The sequence below is a fragment of the Brachypodium distachyon genome, chromosome 2, assembly GCF_000005505.3.
Source record: "Brachypodium distachyon strain Bd21 chromosome 2, Brachypodium_distachyon_v3.0, whole genome shotgun sequence".
In the NCBI taxonomy this organism is placed as follows: Eukaryota; Viridiplantae; Streptophyta; class Magnoliopsida; order Poales; family Poaceae; genus Brachypodium; species Brachypodium distachyon.
Genome location: NC_016132.3, coordinates 42,489,765 through 42,513,896, shown reverse-complemented (window position 1 = coordinate 42,513,896; position 24,132 = coordinate 42,489,765). Strand labels below are relative to the sequence as shown.

General features: G+C 48.4%; 3 protein-coding genes and 1 long non-coding RNA gene across 4 annotated transcripts; 3 read left to right on the top strand and 1 right to left on the bottom strand.

Annotated features, from left to right (window-relative positions):
- The first annotated feature begins 4,445 nt into the window (after window positions 1-4,445).
- LOC100830936 lies at window positions 4,446-6,933 on the top strand. The gene is made up of 3 exons (XM_003569239.4): window positions 4,446-4,754; window positions 5,441-5,521; window positions 6,248-6,933. Exons 1-3 carry the CDS (start codon window positions 4,593-4,595, stop codon window positions 6,605-6,607), a joined length of 603 nt encoding a protein of 200 aa, XP_003569287.1. The 5' UTR covers window positions 4,446-4,592; the 3' UTR covers window positions 6,608-6,933.
- Window positions 6,934-14,518: 7,585 nt separating this feature from the next.
- Window positions 14,519-15,599, bottom strand: LOC100821193 (probable glutathione S-transferase GSTU6). Its single transcript, XM_010233668.3, has one exon. The coding sequence runs from the start codon at window positions 15,469-15,471 to the stop codon at window positions 14,743-14,745; it is 729 nt and encodes a 242-aa protein (XP_010231970.1). The 5' UTR covers window positions 15,472-15,599; the 3' UTR covers window positions 14,519-14,742.
- Window positions 15,600-17,795: 2,196 nt separating this feature from the next.
- Window positions 17,796-18,572, top strand: LOC112270652. The gene is made up of 2 exons (XR_002963029.1): window positions 17,796-18,265; window positions 18,339-18,572. It is a non-coding gene; the product is annotated as an uncharacterized LOC112270652 (long non-coding RNA).
- A 3,044-nt stretch (window positions 18,573-21,616) lies between these two features.
- Window positions 21,617-23,230, top strand: LOC104582800 (pentatricopeptide repeat-containing protein At4g02750). Its single transcript, XM_010233667.2, has one exon. The coding sequence runs from the start codon at window positions 21,617-21,619 to the stop codon at window positions 23,228-23,230; it is 1,614 nt and encodes a 537-aa protein (XP_010231969.1).
- Window positions 23,231-24,132: the final 902 nt, after the last annotated feature.

Here is a 24,132-nt window from a genome sequence, read left to right as displayed (position 1 = left end):
GATTCTTGACATGGAATAGTTGAGTCACAAAGCAAATGCAAACGAACGTGCGTGGTGTAAAAATAACAGATTATCTCTTTTGTCATCCCATCTAAGTTAGTCATCAGACAAATCCTTATAATTGGTCTCAATTTTTTCCATTGTCGAGGTGGGACTAAAGTCCCACAGCACCACCGACACCCTCTTTGATTTTTCCAATTATGATATGGGGTGAGGGCCGATGAGGCCCATATACTCTAACATAGATTTAACTTCCATGCATGGCTGGACTCGGTATTTATGGATAACTCCTGCTAGAATTATTCTTGAAAAAAAGCTCCTGCTAGAATATGCTCGCGCTGGCGATTTCTTCAATCTGGATTATACCTGTTGCTTGAAGCCAAGTAAAGAAGGATTTTTCTGTATGTTGCTGAATTGTCTGTTCGCCGTTAGTGAGCCTGAACGATAGGGGTACAGTTTTGATGCCCACTGCATATGAATGTCTAACTCATTTGTTTCTTTTTCATCTTCTTTTCCTTCACTTGGTGGTGTTCTGATGCTCCAGATTGTACATATAAGGTTGTAAAGTTAGCTGATGTTGATTGCGTTGCTCCTATGACCAAGCATTGGCACTGAAAAGAAAGATCATTTATTTCCAGTCAAGTCTTATTCCATCTGAATTTGGTTTTGTTCTCCAACAAATTTACAATAAAACAAAATAAAATCAGGTGTTACATTCCTGCAATGTGAATGAGATTGATCCCTAAAGCAATTTAGTAGTGCAATGCAAATGTGCATCTTCTACTGTATACGAGTACTAGCTAAACATGAATAACAAAAACAGTACAGCACTGCTACATCATCCCGCGGGTGATCATACGCGCCTTGTCCAAGGCTCTCCCGCGGCGGTGCAGCATGAGTTTGACGAAGGATCCCGCGAGCTGGACGCCGTCTCGGATCGCCGGCACCACCAGCCTGCACGTCTCCACATCGTTAGCCCCGCGAATCCCATCCTCCAGACAGTCCATCTGCTCCTCGAACTGGCTCTGCAAGCTCTCCACGTCGGAGTTGAAGCCGTACTCCGCCACGGCCTCCCTCGGCAGCGTGCGGGCGAGGCCCTCCAGGGCGCCTTCCAGCAGGATGTGGCTCACCGCCGCCAGGCCCCGCAGGGCGCCGAGGAACGAAACCACCGTCTTCCTGCTCACCTTCCTCTTGTAGGAGTCCTCCGCGGCGCGGGAGAAGATGGCCGCGTAGGGCCGGACGGCCCCGTAGATGGTCTCCGCGGAGATCTCGTTGGGCAAGCCCAAGCCCAGGCCCAGGCCCAGGTGGGCGCTGTCCATGACGGCGGACGCCAGCGCGAGCGCGTCGTTGGCCGAGAGGCAGACCCGCGCCGACATGTCCGCGGCCTCCGCGTACAGGAAGCCGCCGGCGTCGGTGGAGATGATGTCCAGGTAGTGCCCCGTGACCCGCGACATCTCCTCGGTGAAATACTCGCCGGCGGCCGGCAGCTGAGAGCTGGCATGAAGACGAGGCGCCCGAGAATCGCCGTTCTGGCCGGCGTGGGCGCGGACGACGGCCGCAAGGCGCGGGCGGGGTGCGTGGGCCGTCTTCAGGCACGTGAGGCGGCGGTGCTCGAGACGGCCCATCGGCAAGATGGCGGCCCGGGTGGTGGTCGTAAGCGGCTGCCTCGTGCTCGATGCCCCGGGAAACGCCGGCGAAAAGAAGCAGCTGCGCAGCGCGGCGGCCATGGCGCGAGCGACCTTCTTCTCAGCTCGATCTAACACGAGCGACCGATCAGGCAAGAGAGACGCTAGCTCGCTAGAGTAATTACTTTGTCTAATCGATCGCCTGCGAGTTTGTTGATTGATTGCACTTGCACGGGACACGGGAGGTTGTGCTGTTGTGCTCCTGCGTACTTGAGAGGGAGGAACACGACCCCGACTCGGCCAGTGATCGGCCGAATTCCCGACTCGGACAAGGGAGACCGCATGGGCCAGGGGCGGAGCTACGGTGTAACCACCGGTGTCAGCCGACACCGATGACCGTCGTCCAAACCTTTATAAAAGCAGCCTAAATATTAAATTGATCCCAGTGAAAAATACATATAAGTTACTTATACTAGGTTATTGACACCAGCATAGGCCAGGGGCGGAGCTACGGTGTAACCACCGGTGTCAGCCGACACCGATGACCGTCGTCCAACCCTTTATAAAAGCAGCCTAAATATTAAATTGATCCCAGTGAAAAATACATATAAGTTACTTATACTAGGTTATTGACACCAGCGATGGTATATCCTGGCCGAACGCGTTTTCCCGGATCTCGAAACTAGAGCTCTTTGCAAGAGGTTCTAGCTTTCTCTCCTTGAGTTTATTTAAGTTGAGAGTGAATAATACATGCCCTCATGGGGGTATTTATAGCCTAGGAGTTCATGACAAATGACCAAGGCTACTCTTGAGGGAGAGAGAAAAGTGAGGGCAAAGTGGTAAAAGGAGCTCCTTTGGTTCATAACTTTTGTGTGCACCGTGTGAGAAAGGTAGGGCTTGGTCCATGGTCCACCATGGACTAAGGGCCCCCTCTTCTCACCTTTCTTGCCCCCCGCTCAAGCTCATTTGACCCTTTGACCATGGTATGAGAGGCTTGACTCGTTGACTAGTCTTCTTTTGCCACGTGGGATTGACCGTGCCACGCAGGCGTCTTGACTTGTGTTAGCGAAATGTTGACTTGGTCGTTGCCACGTAGGATTTACGGCCCGGCCCATATAAGGGTTTTATTTTACTACAACAGAATCATTTTCCGATTCAGCTGCATTCAGCTGCGTCTGACTTTCTCATGACCGTCCGAGCAATATTCATTGGGCTTCTACTCCGACTAAAGCCCACAAAGGCCGTACAAGACCGGAGCTTCATGCAACCATAAAATTAGGCCCAGGAGGCCCTTTTAGGAGCATAAAGCTATAAACGGGTTGACCAGTTGGCGGAGGAGTCCCCTCAAAGAAAAAAAGAAGTTGGCGGAGCACTGAAAAGTAACACCGCGCCGAAGCTAGCCTCATGTCAGCTTTAGGAGCCACCAGCCACGTGAGGACAAGACTAAACCCTAGCCGTCATCTTTAAGGAAAACTTTAATCTCCGATGGTTTCTCTCGTCTTTGATGGCTGATCTGGCATTGAGAGACGGGAGGCGGGCATCTAGTTTGCTTTTCTTTTTTCTTATTTAGGAGATGACGTCGTCTAGAAGATTTTTGCCGTGCTTCCATCCTCGTTCTGGTGTAAATGCTGCGGCCTACTCCGTATAGTCAGTGGTTATTGTGGCTCATCTTTTGATATTTTTTCTTGTCAATTCATTGACGAAGCAGCGGTTTCACATCTTGCCTTTCCCGAGCCATGGTATGTTCAACGATCTTAGGTTTGCACTATTTGAGACGGGTGACTCATGTGGCTTCTCAAAACCTATAATTAAGTCCAGCTTGTGCAAAGATGACACTTGGATGAATATCAAGATGCGAAGGATATATCTAGTGAAGATGATTTCGAAGGACCATGATGAAGCTCTTAGTTTTATCAAGGATCTTTATTACTTTTGTCCATCTCAATTGCATCGATCTAGTGTACTTTTCTCTTGAGATACAGCTAAATCGTTGTTCCGAAGAGAAAAAAAAGTTTATGGAGCACTGCAGGGGAAGTAACTCCAGTCAATTCTGACAAAAAAAATCTTGTAAAACCAAGTGAAAGTTAAATAAAAAGACATATTCCTCTGTCCAGCAAAGGATGTCTCAATTTTGACTAAATTTGAATGCATCTATACACTAAGTCATGTCTAGATGCATCCAAATTTTGACAAACTTGAGATATCTTTTGTTGGACGGAGGTAGTATTTTTTTTTTGTTTTATTTTCAGTCTTATAAAAAAGACCTATTAATTATTCCAAATTTCACTCTTTTTTGAAAGAACTTCTAATTTTTCATGTTATAGTATTTTGTTTGCATATCATGATTGTGTCTGAATTTTATCCCTAGCAACACATGAACACGTATCGTGCCCCTGTCTAAAATTTTTTCTTTACCCTCTTTTGATATACATGTTAATATGAATGAAGCCTAAAGCTTTGGTTTTAAGTTTAACCACATGGTTCCATTCTTTTTCATTGCATATCCTTGTTGTATCATGCACCCTCCATGGTAAGGAAGCACATTTTTTTCGCTAAGACTAATGTAAGAACGTTCTCTAATTAAATTTTTTGTTTTAGTTTTGTCACGATTGCATACCAAATTTACAAATATAAATTGGCCATTCTCTTACTTTGTCTAAATTTTAGTTTGCTTTTTTGTCAAAATAATATAAAAATAGTTTGTCTTTTGTCAAAATAAAAATACTCCTAGATTGTTAGACAATGCATGTCCTCCGATCTCCACCTCTTCGATACCAAACCAAAACCAAAACCGAAACGCACGAGACGAGACTTGATTTGGAAAAGGGCAGCGCACCGCACCGCACACCACCGCCCACCCGTAGAAACCAAAGAGAAGAAAGAGGGCGAACAATTCGCAGCAAACCCTCCTGCGCCTCTTCGGTCGCCCCCGGCTGAACAAGATCTCCGGCGGCGGCGGCGGCGACCATGGCCCGGAAGAGGAAGTCGGACGCCGCGCCGCGGTTGGACGAGGCCGACCGGACGCTCTACTCCACCTTCTGCGGCGCCGCCAACTCCCTCTCCCAGCTCTACTCCCAGGCCATGTCCCAGCAGAAGCTCTCCTTCCAGGCCGGCGAGCGGCACGCCCTCGTTAGTAATCCTTCTCTCCCCCGCTCCACCCTTTTCTCCGTTCGGTCGGTTGCGGGTAGGAATTTTGATCGGCTTCGCGTGTAGTTCTTAATTCTGGTTTGGTCTGCTGGTCGAAAGGCATGCGTTGCGTCTGACAGTGGGTACAGAGAGGTTGGATTTAACCATTCTTAGACGGGTGACAACTGACATCTAAGAATTGGATATGCAAAAACTAAGTGGGTGACAATTATCTGGGGTGTAACCGTGCAAGTGATCTCTAGAGCAAGGTGTAATTCAATTTCGTTGATGTATCTGTGTTGTGTCAGACTCTCAGACTGGGGCGTTTACAACGATCCCTTACTGTGGTTAACCTGGATGTCGTGTAAAACTCGACTCTGTCACTATGAACATGTTGGACTAGAAACAGAAATGGCATCTATAAGTGTGGATAAGTATATACATTTTGTTGTTGGAGTCAGTACCTAGCTATTGTTCTTGTAGACGAACATATGGGAGTAACCGTTGTTCTTACGACATGTGCGTATTCTGGAGGTGAAGAATATATATATGTTGTTATATTAGAATCCTTTACAAACATTGTCACATGCTCATCCTGTCTGTCCTGCAGTTGTTATGTTATCTTTCCCCGTATGTGTAATATGTTGCACATAAATTTACCTTGGCTAAATCCCACTTCAATCATACAGGAAAAGCTCCACCAATGGATTTCGAGGAAGCATGCGGAGGAGTCGAGGCTTACTGTAACTGACATAATGTCACATATCCAGGTCTGATTTTAAAGCTGCATTAGCTTTGTACTAAATCCCTGACACTTAATTATGGATCGGTGGGAGTATCTTACTAGTACCGCAGGATAATACATTTCCCATTTTCCCCACATCAACTTTCTTGTAGATTATTCACCACCCTTAGGAAACTCCAACTATATTTTTTTTCATGTTATGCAGAAGAGAAACTGCTTACTTAATGCTACGCAAACCATTTGCTCTTTCCTATTCATCTGATTAGAAATTTGAAGCAATTGATAATTTTGTTTGTTGTGGACATCCTGCTCCACTTGAGACAACATTAAACAAAGGACATGTCATGACCGTGACCCTGTGAGATGAGAAAGATCAGAATTAGATAGATACTAGCACAATACCTGTGTGCTTCCATGGACTAAAAAACATGTTTAAAAAGAATGTTGTGCTATTATGTATTACAGTATCTTAGATCATATAATCTATGTTCACTTTCATCTCAATGATTTATGCCAAATCAACAAGTGATGCAAAAAAATGTGACATGATCTTTTTTTTTATAGGAGTAAAGATATCGAGAACTTGTGTTATACCCAACCATTATGATATATGAAGTATGAACTTGACAGAGTGATGAATGTCTCTTTCCCTTTCGCTATCCGATATCTGTTGCATTGGGTTCTAGTAGTTCTTATATTACAAAACAATTTAACAAATCATAATGTGATATATTCTTGGTTTCTTTTATAGCATGAGATTGACTCTGGAGGTACTGATGCACTTGTATCCCCAAGAGGAAATCAACATCCTGCCAGTGCAAACCCGTTTACAAATATCCAACCCTCAGCTGGTTTGTACCCGCAAGCAACAGCTGGGCTTGCTCCTAGACCCAGCCTCAGTGACCAGCCTAAGAATATGATATTCTCAAATGCACTATCTAGCCCAGTCTGCAGGACCCTCCAGAACTATCACTTGACCCAAGGTGCCGGTAGTGGAGGACGGAACAATGAAGCGAACTCAGTGGGCCAACACCGGGAGGCCAACTCCGCAAGCTCCAATGACACATCCATGGACATGGTTTCAGACAGCGCTGGGAATGGATATTACTAAGGTGGTTTGTGGTGAGATGTCAGCATGCACAGCCAGACAGCGTCGCGTTCAAGTGTTGTCCTCTGGTTTCTGTATGTTCTGTATTTTCCCTAAAGCTTATGCACTGTGCGGCTTTTTAGTTGCACTGCATTCTCTGTTTAAGTTATTGGATTTATTTTGTTTTGTTGAAGCCTGTTTGGAGAGCAATCTATATGTATGACTTGGTTCCATCAGGCATGTCTTATATCAAACAATGTTTTCGTTATTTTGCCATGAAGATTCTGAATGTAAATGGAAATAGCGTCATGATATATTGCAAGTCTGAAAGAAAGGGTTCATGTGGATGATGCATTGAGAGGGTTAAGTTACTTGCATCAATTGCAGAACAGTCTATCATCATCTGCAGCCGGCATGTTTGGTACCGTAGTTTTGTGATCGGTGAGATGTTTCAGCTACGCCATGCTGGAAACTTCAAAAGTTTTTATCCGGCGAATTAAATTAGATTTTCTAGATATGCTTAATTAACAAACATTAAAAGTCGGGCATTCTCTTTAAAAAAATCACCTGTGAAGATACAAGGCACGAATCTATTTCGGTCCTAATTTGTTTTTTTTGTTTTTGCAAGTGTTCTAAATCAACCTAAAATTTACTTTAGGTACAAATTCTGTCCGATTTCTGTTCAATCTTGGAAAAGAAGAGAACAAAAATTGGTCTCATCAACTGCTCATCATACATGGGTCAGCACCTGTGTACCAAAGTTAAATTGTTGATTCGTATCCGCCGTTAACGGTTGGGGCCAATAACTCGGCAAAGATAACGAGGAAGAGATCAAGATAAAACTTCGCCCCAAGCCCAAAATCCTGCTTGGATGGGCGTTTTTGTTTTTATTTCCGCGCGGTTTCGGCCCAAAACACCCAAAAACAATTACAGAGGTGGGCATGTCCGAAAAACTTTCCTGGACTTATCGAGAGACGACAGGCGCGCCGTCAGCGACGGGAAAGAACCCTAAAAAGTGCGCACCGGCGACGAAGGGCGACACCGCCGCACGTCATGCTCGCCCGTGGAGCTCTCGGCCGCCGGCAGATTCTCCTTTGACCGCAGCTTGCCGGTACCCGTCCGACACTCCTCTGCTAGCGATGTCTGCCGCAATCGGCGCACGGCTGCGGAGCTCTCCGCCGCCGGCGGGGTCTTCGAGTGGTGCGCGCCTAGCGTCGCTCTCCTTCGACCCTAGCTTGGTGGTGCCTCGTCCGCTCCTCCGTGGATCCGTCCAGCTCCTGCTAGTGCTCGACGACAGTGCGGCCGCATTCATCAAGCTGTCTTCTTCAAGTACTTCATCGATACAGTCGCTCAGCTTCTGCTCTTTCTTCCAAACATCAGTTTTACAAGGAAAATAAATTACAGGAGTTTCATTCGTACACACAGATTTGCGCCCGTAAGGATCTACGGGTGGAAGTTTTTACAATGCTCCCAAGCGGGGCCCAAGATGAAGGAATGCCCCCTTGAGCCGGCTCGGCGAGGACGAGGCCGCCACCCGCCTGCGGTCTCCGTCCGCTGGCCGCTGCGTGTGCCCTCGCGCTCGCGGCTCGCCTCCGCATACCTCTACTCGGTCATCCGCCCGTTGCTGCTCCGCGCCGACTTCATTGCCAGCTACCTACCGCGGGCGTCCAGAGCCCCTCGGTGCCCGCCGGCCGCCGGGCTTCTTCTGTCCACCGGCAGCAAGACCCGCTGCGCTATCACCACGGCGCCACGGCGGTCCCGCCCGGACACCGTCTTCGTCCGCGGGCCCTGCAGCCTCCTGAGAAGCCACAACGTCGTCGACCCGGCCGGTGCGCTGGTTCACCTCCGCGTCCGGCCGCTGGCACTCTAGCCCAACGGCGGCGCGCGTTGGCGACGCCTTCTACTTTTTTTTTTTCGAGAAAGCGACGCCTTCTACTGGCTGGGCTCGTCACCGCCGGCGACGACGCGGCGCCGTGGGTGCCAGTGGCCTGTGCAGCAGCGCCATCCTCGCGTGCAAGTGCAGGCTGTGCAGCACCGTAGGCATACCGGCGAAGCGAGAGGAAGACGGCGACGAGGCCTCGAGTTGCCGGAGTTGGATAGTGGAGAGAGGAACAGGGTGGACACGAACACGATAGGCTTAGGCTGACGCGGCTTGGCCTTGCTTGCTCCGGCCTCCGGCTCCGGTAGTACTGCCTTACCGATGGGGGCTCGCACTTGTGCGTGTGCAGGATGGGGGACGCCGGGAAGGACGGCCCGCCGAGGACTGAGGCCAAGTGGCAGCTACGTTGGCGTCACCTCAACGTGGACAAGGATGAGAAGGACCAAGACGGTGGTGCTGATGGGGTCGTCGCGGAGCTGAGGACGTGGGTATTGTATAACGACATGCATACGCGTCCCACAACCACGGTCGAACGACGCCTCGATTATCAGATCGCCGTCAAGCAGGTTGCCACCTACCGTGGGGATCTTTCGCTGCGCTCCGTAGTGCCGTGTTACCGAGGTCCTGGCTTTGTACAATTATAGTGCTACTACGCACTGTATTGTATGATCAGTTTATGGTGTTCTTGGGCTAGATGATTGGCTCGTTTTGCAGTTGCAAATCGTAATGGTAGCACTGGTTTCTTAGGAAGTTTCCCCCTCGGTATATGAGATGAACAACAGATTTGTGTCTGCCCTGTTTTCTCTAAATTTCATGCCTGTTTTCTCTGTATTTAGTCTAAATATTGCATAAAATGATTTTTGTCTGAATCGTCTGCCCTGTAGCAGTAGTAACATCGTACATAATCGCATCTTCTTAATTGTGTATTGTACAAATAGAGCACAATGGCAGATATGAACACATTGTATGATTTGTATGTCTTTATAATTTGCTGTTCATACAAGAGGGGAAGAGGATCAGCTTATTATTTACTGTTTGGCGACCAACAACAAACTAGCCAATCTGCATGCCTGACCGAGACAGTAGAAGAAGTGCAAATGATGATGGTATCTCAATTCCTGAGACATGGACAGATTTTGCGCCATCTCAATTCTCAATTGCAAGCCAGCATACACTCATTCAATTTTGCAATAAGAATGCCCAAATCAACTTAAATTCATACTTTATTTCATTCAAACATACATGTCTTTTTCAAATACAAGTGCAAGATCATCAATGATCTAAACTCACAGAATATAAAATGCAACATGCAGCGACCATAATCACAAAAGCTACTCCCTCCGTCCAACAAAAGATATTTCAAATTTGTCAAAATTTTGATGTATCTAGACATGACTTAGTGAATAGATGCATTCAAATTTAGTCAAATTTAAGACATCTTTTGTTGGCCGGAGGGAGTACTTCTTTCTTATCCCTAGTGGTCATCTCTGCCATGCCATGTGAATCTTATCCCTAATCTTTCTCTGTCTTAAGCCTAAATATCACCCCCTTTAGATCGATCTTAAGCTTCCTTGTTGAGCTTCAAATTCTCTTCTGCAATCTCTCTAAAAGAAATCTTCTAGACATGCACTGATTCTTCCCAACACAGTCACATGCCCCAGCATCTTCCAAGTGCATCACATGGCACTGCTTCTCACTACCCTTCTCTGGTCATCTTCGTGCACTCCTCGCAAGCGACCATGTGGCTGCCACTGCCACCACCGCCTCCGTAAGCACCACCTTGTCAACTCGACCCCATGTTGTCGCCGTCGTCGTTGCCCTCTCTCGCAGCTCGCTATGTCGTCGGCTCGTCGCCGTCCATCTCGTCTGGATTGGGGATTTAGGCCGTAGGGACTGAGGAGAAGAGAGGTGAGGATTCTAGGCGGCATGGATCATGAGGGGTTTCTGTACAAAAAAAGACAAGGCATGCGCCTCTTGACAACGTGGCAGGCCGCAGCCCGCAGGGCGCGTGTCCGCTTCCCGGCCCTCATGTACCAAATTTCAATCTGCAACACAAATTACTGCACCGCCACGTCCCAATTTTCAATCTGGCCAATTTGCTCCGGCGCTGGAAGTTTATGTCTGCCATGCTGTATGAACTTTACTGTTCTGGGTTGTGCGATCGGTTTCCTTACATTGGCAACAAAATGGTCATCTTTTTTGTGTGCTTCTGCAGTATTGCAGATTTGCAGTCTCTCTTTTCTTCCCAGCAAGGAAAAGGCCAGCAGGTATCACTGTTTTTACTGAAGGTTCGCTCGGAATGTAAAAGGACGATTCAGTTCGGTGAAGAATAGAGGGTAGAAAATAATATAAGTACTCTGAAATTGCACAGACGATGATAACATTACCGTAGCATTTGTTCTGAGTACAGGACAGGTAAGAGATCATGGAGCATAGCGAAAGATGTTGTAACTGTAGGGGGCAACCTGCTGCTCGAAGCTGAAACGATCGATTCGCCGTACGAGCCTGGTTAGGGGATGCGCATGCATGTTGTTGTACAATGCCCACGTCGCCAGCTCAGCGCCGATGCCATCGACACGGCCAAGACCTTCCTCGTTGAGGTCACCATGACGTACCTGCCACTTTGGTGCCGCCGACGTCACTACTTGGATTTCTTTCCCGGCCGCCGCCTCCTCCGCCGTCCACACGTCGAAGGAGCAGTCGATCAGGCTTAGCCGGTAATAATTGCTGCACCGGATGTACCGGAGCGAGCCGTGGGCCTCGCGGAGCAAGGCCAGCCCATCGCGTTCGCCCTGTACTGGGGGTGGTGTCACCATCCAGCTCCGGCAACTCGAATCTGCGGCCTCTCGCTGCCCGGCGGCGGCGGGCGTGCCGATGTCGTCGTCGGTGTTGCACGCCAGGATGGCTAGCGCCTCCTGCTGCACGGGCCACTGGCACGCGGGCTCGCCGGCGCGGACGAGCGGCCAGTAGAAGGCGTCGCTGACGCGCGCCGCGGCGGCCGCGGGCTGGAGGCTGCCGCGCGCTGCCGTGGGGCTGCAGCGCCAGCGGCCGGACTCGGAGGTGAACCAGCGCACGACCAGGAGCGCCTCGCCTCGCTGCTGGGGCTGGGTAGGCCACCGTGAACGTGCCTACTGCAGCCGTGCAGTGAAAGCCGGGTTCTCGGGGTACGCCGTGCCCGCGAGTGGCCGGCGGGGTTGGGAGCGGGATCCACAGGTCGGCGGCTGGATCGACGACCCAGTAGCGTACGGTGCCGGTGGTTGGCATGGCCACGCAGAGGAGGCGGCGGCAGCAGGAGGCGGCGACGCAGGCGTGCCGGGCTGCCGGCGCTTGGCGGATGCGAGGAAGGCGCGGAAGGGGCCCGGGTCGACGACGTTTTGGCTCCGCAGGAGGCTTTGGGGCCCGCGGACGAACATGGTGTCAAGCTCGGGGCCGGCGCCGGCTCAGCCGTGACGGCGGGTCTTGCTGCCGGTGGACAGGAAGAAGCCCGGCGGCGGCGGCGGGCACCGAGGGGCTCCTCTGGCCGCCCGCTGCAGGTAGCTGGCGAGGAAGTCGGCACGGAACAGCACCGGGCGGATGAGCGACTGAGCGAGTAGAGGTATTTGGAGGCGAGCGCGAGGGCGCACGCGGCGGACGGAGACGCCAGGCGGACGGCGATCTCCAGCACATCGTCCTCGCCGAGCCAGCTCAAGGGGCATTCGACCTTTTCCTTGTCGGGCTCGCGCTCGCGCGTGCTGCTGCGGCCGGCACGACGACGAACGCGGCTCGACTCCTCTTCCGCGCCGGCGCCGTCGCCGCTTAGGCTATGTTTGGTCAGGTCCGCGTCCGCCGACTCCAATCCGCTCCGCATCGCGCCGCTTCTCACCAGTCAGGAACGCATGCGCCGCCTCCAATCCGCCCCGCGTCACGCCCGCCCTTCGGCGCGGCTCCACATCCGCCGCCTCCGACCCTGCCGCAACAGCATCAAATCCCTAATTCATCTGAGCGACTCTGGTCGAAAGGGGTATTGTACTCGCCGTTTTATCTCCGGCATGTTTTCCTTTCTCCATCTCGGCCGAGGGAAACGATAGGCGGCGGCGGCGGTGGCTTGAAGAACAGCAGTTGCGAGCGAGGCGGGGCATGGGGACAGCTTTTCTCGCTTCTCGGTAAAAAATAAAAAGATCGGGGTTGTTTATTTTATACAGATTTTACCAAACATGTCACAGTAACTAAAACTCTGGAAATTAGAAAAACCGTACTATCATGAAAATATAGAGAAAATACAGAGATGCCAAACGAGATCATAGATCTCTTCGACATGATCTGGCCCAACCGCTAAAGCGCTAAAAACTAATCAAGGTTTAATTCAGGAAAATACAGTAGGAGTATGAAGAAAACGATCTGATTCTCTTCTTTTCCTAGATCCAGTAGCAATCGGATAGAATTTGTGTAGATCGAAACCGATTCGCATACAGTGTATTTACTAGTTTTGGTGGACAGTTTTTGGAAAAAATAAATCGAACTTTAGACCGAAACCGATTTGTACGCAGTGTATTCTCGCAAGAGATTATTTAATTTTAAAAATCAATTTTTCATTTATCTAAAGTAAGCTATCGGCTTTCAGACTTCGAATTAAAAAAGACGACCGTCCACAAATAAATAAATGTATTTCTACGTTTTGTCTTAAGTCAAAGATATTAAAATTTGATCAATTTTATTGGAAAACGCAACACATTTATAACACTAAATTAGTATCGTTGGATCCGTTTTAAAATGTAGTTTTATAATATATTGATATTATGTCATATGCGTGGCTATTTTTTTCAACAATTTTTCAGCAAAGTTGATCAAACCTAGAAATTTTTTACTTAGGACAAAATCTAAAAGATACACTTATTTGTGGACAGAATGAGTAGTACTCTTTCAGTTTCATTTTATATGATACTTAATTGTCCTCTCGAAATTCCTCAATATCAGGCGCCGGAGGCTATTTGACAGTTGTGTAACGAAACAATCCATGTTTTACTCTCTCCTAAATGTTCATCGTTTTCTACCTCCCAAGAGTCTGAGCGCTTAGCGTTGCGCCGGCCAAACAAGAGCACGCGGCAGCACGGCGGCCATGGCCGTATAAACTAAGGGTGTGGCTACATCTAAGTTGTTTGATCTTTAAACAAAAGTTTTAAATATAAGTTGACGAATCAGAGCCGTTGGATTAGTATCTGAATCTCATTTTATCCTTCTTTTTTCATCATTCGTTTCGAATTTTATAGCACAAATCATATCCAATGGCTAAGTAATAAACTTATCTCGAACAAAAAATGAAGCACCTTAGATATAGCAAAACCGATAAACAAATCTGAGGTTGTTCGTGAACTCATCAAGGGGGGGGGGGGGGTCTATTCGAGATTATGGTTTGACTACTCTCTCCGTCCACAAATAAGCATACCTAGGTTTTGTATTAAGTAAAAAATAGATTTTACTGACTTGTTGACAAAAGAACCAACATATATGACATGAAATTGGTATATTGTGAAACTATATTCAAAACGGATCTAATGATACTAATTTAGTGTCATACATGTTGCTACCTTTTCCAATAAAATCAAACAAACTTTAATATCTTTGACTTTGCACAAAAAAATAATCTAAAAGGCACTTATTCGTGGACGGACGGAGTGCTTCATTTTGTAACTTTTAATTTTATGAACTTATAAAATTACTATTCTCTCTGATCCATAACAAGTGTCTGCAATTTAATACAAAGTTGTTTTAATTTTGTACTAAATTTCATATACTTGATTGTGGATTGATCGGAGTACGTTCTTCATGTTCTGACTGATTCAGTTATTATTGTGGATTGAACGGAGTAGCGTTCTTTATGTTTTGACTGATTCAGTTATTAAATGCTACTCCCTCTAATTCTAAATTCTTGTTTCAAATTTGCCCAAATATGAATGTATCTATTCTTAAAAAATGTCTATATACATGTAATATTTCGACAATAATTTAAAATCAGAACGAGTAGGTCCTGGCTTTTTAGTCCTTGGGAAGAAAAAGATCACTGTATAAATATAGTCCACTTAACAAAACACACGCATGAAAAATATAATAAAATGAACATTTTATTGTCAACATAATGAAATCGATCACACACAACTCAGAAAAGTAAAGTTGAAACCATTTTGGGTAAGCTAATAAATTGATGACCACAATCATCAGACTAGACCCATACGTCCACGAGAGATTCAACGGCGACCAAATGTCGTTCCACAGGTCCGGAGACCACCGAAGCTCTCCTGGCCACTCACTTATTGGCTGCCGCGGCAGCAGCAGCCAAGCGGCGAGCACTGAGCTTCCCGGCGTACTCCACCACGCTGCCCGGGGCCGGCGCCACCACCTTGGCCACCTCCGTCTCCAGGAACCGCTCAGCCCACGCGGCCAGCCGCGGAGCCTTGCCGGCGTCGATGACCGTCACGCCGAACATCTCGTGCAGCGGCTGGAACCAGAACAGGTTGGACCCCAGCGCGAGGTCGACGTACCCGACGGAGTCGCCGCCAAAGAAGTCCTTGTCCTCCTCCTCCTCCCCATCGCCAGAGCACTCGGCGAAGGCTCCCTCCATTAGCTCGACCACGTCCTGCGCCGCGGCGAGCTTCTCCGCCCTCTCCTCCTCCGTCGCCGCGCGCATGATGGCGACCCAGGCCGGGAACACCTTGTCGTCGACGTACGCGGCCCAGAAGCGAGCGACGGCCCGCTGGTAAGGGTCGGCTGGGAGGATGGATGGGCCTCCCGTGGCCCAGGCCTCGTCCACGTACTGCACGATGGCCGAAGACTCGCAGATGGGCTTGCTGCCGTGGATGAGCACGGGGACCTTCTTGTGCACCGGATTCGACGCCACCAGCAGCTCGCTCTTGTTGAACAAGTCCTGCTCGATGTACTCGTAGCCCACGCCCTTCATCTGCAGCGCCATGCGCACCCGGAGCGCGAACGGGCTCACCGCCACGCCAAGCAGCTTCACATCTCCTTCGCCCGCCATTGCTTGGTTTCTTTATTTCTCGATGACTCGATCGATCTGTTTCTCTCCTAGCTTGGTGTTCGCGTCCGTGCGTAAACTCAGAACTGTCCCTGAATGGCCTTGGGTGTGTATCTTCAGACTTGTTATGTTTATATAGCACTCACTAAGCTACGTGGTTGATTAGTTTATTACTCCGGACTACGGCCGGCTGCTAGAGCCTCTCGGCCAGAAGTCAGTGGACTGTGCATCACTGGTGACGCCAGCATGTAAAATCATTCGAGGCCGCCAGGCCCGCCAAGTCGATATCACATGGCGAGGGATGATTCCTCTTTGTTGGATTGGAGGTGAGAAAGAGCTTTTGAACTTTCAATGGGGACCAAGTAAACTAAACGGCCCTTTCAAACGACTCCCCGTCACCTGTTCGCGTAATTCTCTTTAGGGAAGGAACGAGCGAGAGAACTTCTGTCGGAAGGTTGACTAGCTTGGCGTCACACGTGACGCTTAAGTCAGACAATCTTGCTGCCCTGTAATTAGGAAGCTGGGATTTTCTGTTTTCTTTTTTTGCGAATGGAAGCTGGGATGTTCTGCGTCCAGAAAAAGGGGTCCACCTACGGGCTCAGTCGACTGAGAGCGATCCCGTGCGTTCAATCTTGAAGTTGTGATCCAAATTTTAAAGAAAATGTTTTTCAGGACCGGAACTTTCGGTAGTGTGGAACTTCCGTCCAACATCCGGCTCACCTCCGTGATGCTTCTGTAATTTCGCGTGGAGACTTCAAAAGTTGGTCCGGAACAATACTGAAACTTCCGGCCCTAACCTAGGAACTTCCGAGGTCCACGATACAGATCAGATTTGACCTATTTCTCCTGTTATATATATCCCTTGACCCTTGTGGCCGCCATTTTGGGATGAGTTGCATCTGTGAAATCTCCTCGGCGTTGTGTAAACACTCCTCATATACTGAAGTTTCGCTGGTTGGCGCCCGTGGTTTTTTCCTCTCGTTGTTTGAAAGGGTTTTTTCACGTTAAATGCGTGTGTTCTTGTTATGTGATTTCTTCTTCGTTCCTACTTGTTGCGTTCATAACAAGTGGTATCAGAGCCTCAAGTTCCGCCTAGGGTTTGCGACATTCTACCTTGAAGTTCAATCTGTCGTAGCTGGACTACACCACACGGTTCTCGTTGTGGAAAGTGAAGATGCGGGCGATTCTCTCCCAAAATTCAGATCTGGATGAAGCGCTTGAGTCCTTCGGAAAGAAAGATGCGAAGGAGTGGGCTGGAGAAGAGAAACGCAAAGATTGTAAGGCTTTGTTTTTTATTCAACTTCATCTGTCTAATAATATTTTGCAGAAAGTGTTGGAGGAGAAATCCGTGGCAGCCCTATGCCAGAAACTGGAATCGATCTGCGTGACAAAGAATCAAACCAGTAAGATGCAAGTAAAGATGAAGTTATTCTCTCGTAAGCTACCAGAAGGTGGATCGGTAATATCTCATATGACCGCCTTTAGGAGATTGTTTCTGACTTGCGGTCTTTGGAAGTAAAATATGATGATGAGAATTTAGCCCTTTTACTCTTATGCTCGTTGCCTAGTTCCTTTACAAATTTTCACAATTTAATTTTTTGAGCCATGATACACTAACCCTTAGGTCCAAGAGGCACTTAGACAGAAAGAGAAGTTGAAGTCTATGGTGCAGACCGATGGGTCCTCTTCCAAGGATGAAGCTCTGCAGGTTCGTGACAGGACCGAACAGAGAAATAACAACTACGGCAACAGAGATAAGAGCAGTGACGGAAAAGCTCGTTCAAAGTCCATGGAAAAATTAAGTTTTGCAGGTATTGTAAGAAAAATAATCATATTATTGAGGATTGTTATAAACTGCAGAAAGACAAGTCCGATGGTACTGGTATGGCCGATGTCGTTTCTACCGACAGTTTTGTGGGTGAATGCTTAACTGTTCTTGCTGCTTGTGCTTCTCGTGATGATGAATGGATTCTTGATACTACATGCTCATTTCATATTTGTTGTAACATCCAAAGTAATGATCATACGGTCGAGAAGACGTCGACTGAGAAAAACACAATCTCAATGATGATCGTATGGTCGAGAAAGCGTCGACCGAGAAAAACACAATCTCGAGGCGACTGAGCCCAAGCAAAACTGAAAAAAAGGAACTTGGGATGCTCTAGCTAGCAATGTCTTTATGTTGCTTGTTCACTTGTGCAGCCGACTCGCATCTATCAAACAGGGAGTTTTTATATATACTCCGTAGCATATTTGCAGCACACCTTAGAGCAAATTTGGGCAACTCGTGCTGCAAACATGCAGTGGTGCATGTAAAACAAATCCACGCGCGAAGCCCCAACCGCCACCCTGAAACTTCTCTTACGCTTCCTGCCACCGCCCGCCCTCTCACCCCACCCATTGACAGCGACAAATCAAGCCGCACGGCTGTCCGTACTCGTCATCCAAGCCCGCCCCTCCTCCAGATGGCCGCACCCTCCCCGCCGCCAATCTGAAATCCGGCCCACCGCGCGACCGCCGATAGATTCCAGCCCTCAACCACCCCTCAGTGGCTCTGCTTGCCATGGATTTGCAGCACTACCTTTCCGCGACTCGCCGCCGACTGTCCTCGAAATAGGGTTCTGCCGCGCATTACCCCTATCTGTCGGCAGATTCCATGACCACAACCATCTACCGAGCACGGAAGAGGCGACCGCCAACCCGATTTCAGCTTCCCGCCGCTGCCCCGCCCTCTCCCCCAACCACCGCCGGCCTAGTTCCTCGGCGCATGGAAGGTGTTTGACAAGAAGGGTCCAAGGTAATCTCTTGATTTTTGCTTTTATGAAAATTGTTGTTGCGATGTAGGAGTAGCTAAAGAATTGTGTTCACAGATGGTTTCGTTGCGCGATACGGCATGGAGGAAGATGAGGACAGTGATATGATTTTGTTCTTAAGTCAAGAAAAATAGGTCGAAATATGGCGGTTCGGTCTTTGTTTCATGATGAACCATTTGTTTCACTTGTTATGACGAGGACATTGTTGTGATTTTGTCATGTGTGTGCTACTTATTGAACCATTTGTTTCATTTTTGTCATGTGTGTGCCAAAAAAAACTATGTTCTAGTAGAGATTTAGAAGCGGGGAAGTATTTAGGATCCCTTTGTTTAGGCCGCAGGTTGTGCTTATTTGGTTTATAAGGACCACAAGCCAACAAGTTAAAACAACATCTCATCTCGAGCTAGCTTGAGAGAAGAAGATCCAGCCGAATTTGCACTAGAGAGCACAAGCACATAGGCTGCCTTTGTTTAGGCTGGAGCTGAACATAAGCTAGCTGAAGCTGAAAGAAACTAAATTTCTGCTGGAGCTGGATCCTGACTTGCTGTTCGTTTAAGGTGGCACTGAAATTGAGCTGTAGCTGGATCGGAATCGAATGTCTTATATGTCCCTGTTTGCTGCAAGTTTTGATCAAGTGCCGAGTTTGCTTATGTAAATACAAATGATGGGTTTAAAAGTTGTTCTCAACGTAAAATACCAAGATTTCTTTACATAATTTATCTGAAAAACTGTGTGTTTCGGCTAAATTTAGTTTGAATTGTTTGATTTCATATGGTACATATAGTATTCAACTTTGGCAGAGTCCATAATAAAAATTGTGTCAACCTGAAGAATAACAAGCCTGTAGAATAGAAGCAACACATGAACACACATCCATAATACTTCAGTCAACCTGTAGAATAGAAGCAACACATGAACACACGCACAGCAACAGCAGCTCCTAAAAAAATAGCAACAGCATCCGCCAAAGATGAGCAGATGGTGCACGAGGGAGATGGCTGGCTTCAGATGTTGGAGAGACGGAGGAAGCTTCAGGTCTGCAGGGGACGAGGGAGTGGGCTTCAGATCTGCAGGGGACGAGGAAGACTTGCGCCGTCCCGCGGTAGGAGGAGAGGAGAGGGAATTTGGGGCGCCGACCGTGGGGGAGGAGGGTGCTGCCTGGAAGGAAAACGGGGATTGGGGCGCCGCCCGCGTAGAGCTCCGGTTGTCGGTCGTCGGTCTGGCCTCTGGCGGCGCGGATCTGGCGGAGGAGACCGGGGCCAGGTTCTAGGAAGGGGCGTGGCGGATCTGGAGGAGGAGAGCGGCCGGCGGAGGGTCTGAAGTAGGCCGGTGGAGAATGGGAAGGGGCTGACGCGAGCAGGCGGTGTCCCGGTGGCGCCCAGACTCAAGCGCGGCCGCCGCTCGTGGAAGAGGAAGTGAGGGAATGAGGGAAAGAGAGGGTCTCGGGAAGAAAACGATTCGAGCTTCGGGTGGCAGTTTTGACGTAAATATTGAATAAGTGAAGAGGGCAAAGGAGCGTGGATATTTCAAGCTCCGGCCAAGAGGAGAAGCGCCTGTTTTCCTCTCTAGTGCAAATTTAGCTGGAGCTTCTTCTCTCCAACTAGCTGCATATGAGGTGTTTGTTTTAATTTGTTGCTTTGTAGTCCATACAAGCCAAATAAACACAAGCTGCAACCTAAACAAAGGCACCCCTATTTTGGTGCTTCTGTTACTGACTAGAGCTTGTGAAGTATCCCGCGCCCCTTTGCATTCGTCACTTATTATGTATTTACGTCAAAACTGCCGACCGTCACTTATTATGTATTTACGTCAAAACTGCCGACCGAGCATCCGAACCGTTTTCTTCCCGACCCCGTTCTTTCCCCGATTCCCTCCCTTCCTCTTCCGCGACCACGGCCTCGCCGTCCTCCGCGTCCCCTCCGCGTCCTCTGCCCGGGTCCTCTGCCCGGAGCCAGCCGAACGCGCCGCCGAGATGCTTGAGGTCCGTGCTGCCAGACCTCCCGGATCCGCTTCCTCCAGCAGTCCCCCTCCTTCTCCTCTCCCCGCCTGCCCGCCTCAGCCCCTCCCCGTCGGCCGCCTCGTGTCCGGATCCAGAGGAACGAGCTGTCTGAGATCCGCGCAACCGTGACGCATCAGATCCTCCACGCCCTCCACACCTACTCGTGTTCTTCATCAGATCTGCGCCTCCGGCCGGCCTCACCGACCTCCGCCTCAGCTCCTCCCCCTCGGCTCGCCAAATCAAGCCAAAGCTAGCTATGTTGTTCGTCAAATGAAGCCAAAGCTGTAACGCATCTGGTCGTCCAGCAGTAGCAAGAAAACGGCCGATCCATGCTCAACTAGCTATCTTGTTCTTCTTTGCCATTGTTCAACTCGTGGATTGTCGAAATATTACATGTATGTGTACGTTTTTTAAGAATAGATATATTTATATTTGAACCACTAATTCAGGATCGGAGTGAGGTTGATATTTCAGGACCAAAGAATGAAGAATTGACTTTGCTAGTTATTTGTGGATTTCTTTTTGACATTTTATATTGTTCGAAATGAGGTAGTTTACGCTTTATAACAACACCTAAACCCGTCAATTATTTTTAAATTGTTAAACTCATGGATAGACTGTCGTATGTGAAACAATGGATAGACTGTCGTAGCAAAAAGGCAGTGCGGCACTGTGGGATGTTGGTGTAGCAAGGATAATTTTGTGAGATTCTATGTTCTGCACTCTGGCAGAGACACTACAACGGATTAGTATTTTTCTCATGGTCAAAATCAAGGTATATAAAATCAACCAGTTCGTGCTAAATCTAGCCAAAACACGCAATTTTCAGGTAAATCATGTCCAAATTAGGTTATTTATGCCGAAAACAATTTTTAAACTCGTCATTTGCGCTTACTTAAGCAAACTCAACACTAAATCAAAATTTGCAGCGAACAGGGACATTACGGACATGCCACTTTCATTCAGATGCATCCACACAGCAAGTCAGGTTCATTTTTTTTCTTCAGCAAACAATTAGCTTTTTTCAGTTCCAGCTAACTTAAATTCAGCTCTTTCTAAACCAAGACAGCCTCAAAGGGTGGAATGGGAACTCTGCAAGCCCATGGGAATGCGAACTCTACAGGCCCATTAAGCCTAGAAGAGTTCGATTTCAGTACTCGGTACAACACTACAACCTGGTTGAGCTGCCAAATGGGCCATACGCCCTCCAGAAACCGTCGACGGCTATAGATCTTTGCCAATACAGAAGTCAAATCGACATCACCCTCGTCCCGCGGGGACGGACAAAGAGGCACTTGCCGCGGGAGTCGGAAGCAGCCGCCGCCGTCGGCGGCACATGGCGTCATGGACGCTCAGGAAAGCAGCTCTGGGGCTTTCGCCATTTTCTCGTATGGCCTGGAAGACCATGGGGATCACCGAGGCGGGCAAATCCGGGCAAGCAGAGAGGGCCCTCAAGCTGTTCGACTCAATGCCTGAGAAGAACCAGGTGGCATGGAACGCCGCGCTCGCAGCGCTCGTAGACGCCGGCCGCACTGAGTGGGCGCTCACCTTCTTCCATGAGATGCCCAAGAAGAACGCCACCTCGTACACCACCATGATCGGGGGGCTCTCCAGTGCCGGGGCGGTCTCCAGGGCACGAAGTCTCTTCGATGAGTTGTCACTCGATCGGCAAAATGTGTTCACCTGGACAGCCATGCTATCGTGCTATGTCCGGAATGGTGAGCCCAGCAGAGCTGTCGAGCTTTTCGCAGTGCTCTACGGTGAGCTATTTGTACACAAGGTTTTACCCAATGCCCACTCTTTCAGCTCATTGCTCAAGGCCTGTGTTGTTCTCCAGACGCCCTCCATGGCATTGCAGCTCCAGTCGTTCACCGTCAAGCTCTTGGATGAGGGGAACAAAGATTGCATCTTTGCTTGGAATGCTTTGATCGACGTGCATGCGAAAATGGGTGCCCTGTCGGATGCTGAGAAGGTGTTCCACGGGATGCGGTACAAGGACATCTGTTCATGGAACATCATGATGAATGGGTACGCACGGCATAAGCTCGGTTATAATGCTCTTGAACTCTTTAAAGGGATGACGAACAAGGATGCCTTCTCATGGAACATCATAATATCCTGCTTGTGGGAAAACCGCCATGGAGAAGATGCCCTCCGCCTCTTCATCGATCTGGTGAGATTAGAAGGCCACCACAATGGCAGAGTCAAGTCATGTGTATCAACATACACAACCGTTCTACACATCTGCTCGGTGCTGGCATTGCTCACATTTGGGAAGCAAGTCCATGCGCGTACTGTCAAGAACAGTTTCTGTAGCACCAGCGTCTTTGTCTGCAATTCTCTGATGAGCATGTACAGCAGTTGTGGCCTGACACTGGATCTGCAGCAGGTGTTCGATGAAACAACAGTAAGAGACACCATATCATGGAATTCTGTGATACAGGGGCTTGGCCAGAATGGTCTAGGCAAGCAAGCCCTGTTGGTCGCAGAGCGTGCACTTGACCTGAAAATGTACAATGGCAACACCTTTATCGCGATACTGACGTCCTGCAGCCATGCCGGGTTGGTCACCGAGGGGCTGTGCTACTTCAACACTATGACTGAAAAGTATGGAGTGAAACGTACGCTTGACCACTACATCAGCGCCATCAATCTGCTCGGCCGGGCAGGGAGACTGGAAGAGGCACATATCTTGCTTCAGAACATGCCGTTCGCACCAACTGCATTGTCATGGTCCACCCTTTTGCATTCTTGTTTGGCTCATAAGGACAGCCTGGTGGGGAGTATTGCCGCACAGGAACTGAAAGCCTTGCAGCCTGATGGCGGAGCAAATTACAAGAGATTGGTGCTTGGTTGCAGGGGAGGTGGCGAGGTTAATGAAATACCGTTTGGTGTGACAGAGAACATGAAGACTGTCGCTCACAAGCCTGGATGCAGCTGGGTCACCTGAGGTCTGACCAAGGTTGCCTTCTCACTTCCATGTCCCGAACAAACTTCTCTGTAAATTCATCCTGCCAGAAAACAGCGCTGAGCTTTGCTTTTTGCACGCGCTACAAATTGCCTGATGTGGCTTGGATTCTCATCCTACAGGATTTCAGTAAAAGAAGTCAGGCCATCTTTCATGCTGGCGCGATTTCAGAACAATTTGATGTTCATGATTGACAAAGCTGTCAACGAACTATGTATGTATCATTTCTTTTGTTGATTTGTTGATGGAGGAAATCATGCATGCACAGTACCATGTTAACGGAGTGTTGCACAGATAAAAAGTTAGAAACATCAATTGCCCAAGAAGCAAGTGGCATGTACAAGTCCCTATAAGTATGTGGAGTTTACTATCAGGCAACTGTGAATTAGCCTAATTTCTCACTTGCCTGGACTACCTGAGTCACCTCAAACTCAAAGCAGTGTGCAATCTCACCGAAACTTCACTGCAAAGTTCAGTTCTATTTTTTGGCATTTTTCTTTGTGTTCACATATATTTGTAGAAAGGGGGATGTGTGATTTAAGATTTCAGGAAAAAGAACAGCAACTGAAAAAAGGGACAGGTTTAAGTACCATTATGCAATGCACAAGCATAATGAGACTAGAGGACGAGATCCCCTGGAAATTCAGATTATAAATTCAACTGAAAATCACTGCTTTTGTTAGAAATTTAGAATCCTTGGGGCGTACATTATACATCCAAGGGAGCTGCAGTAAGGAACCAACGTGAAGGTGCAAAGAATAAATTTGTTCAAAGAATGTAAGTTGCAGAAACGATGGCACCTGGCATATCTTTCATATGCAAAGAATAATACAGTAGGTGTTCAGACAATTATACTCAACAAGAATGTGGTCCAAAATCGATGC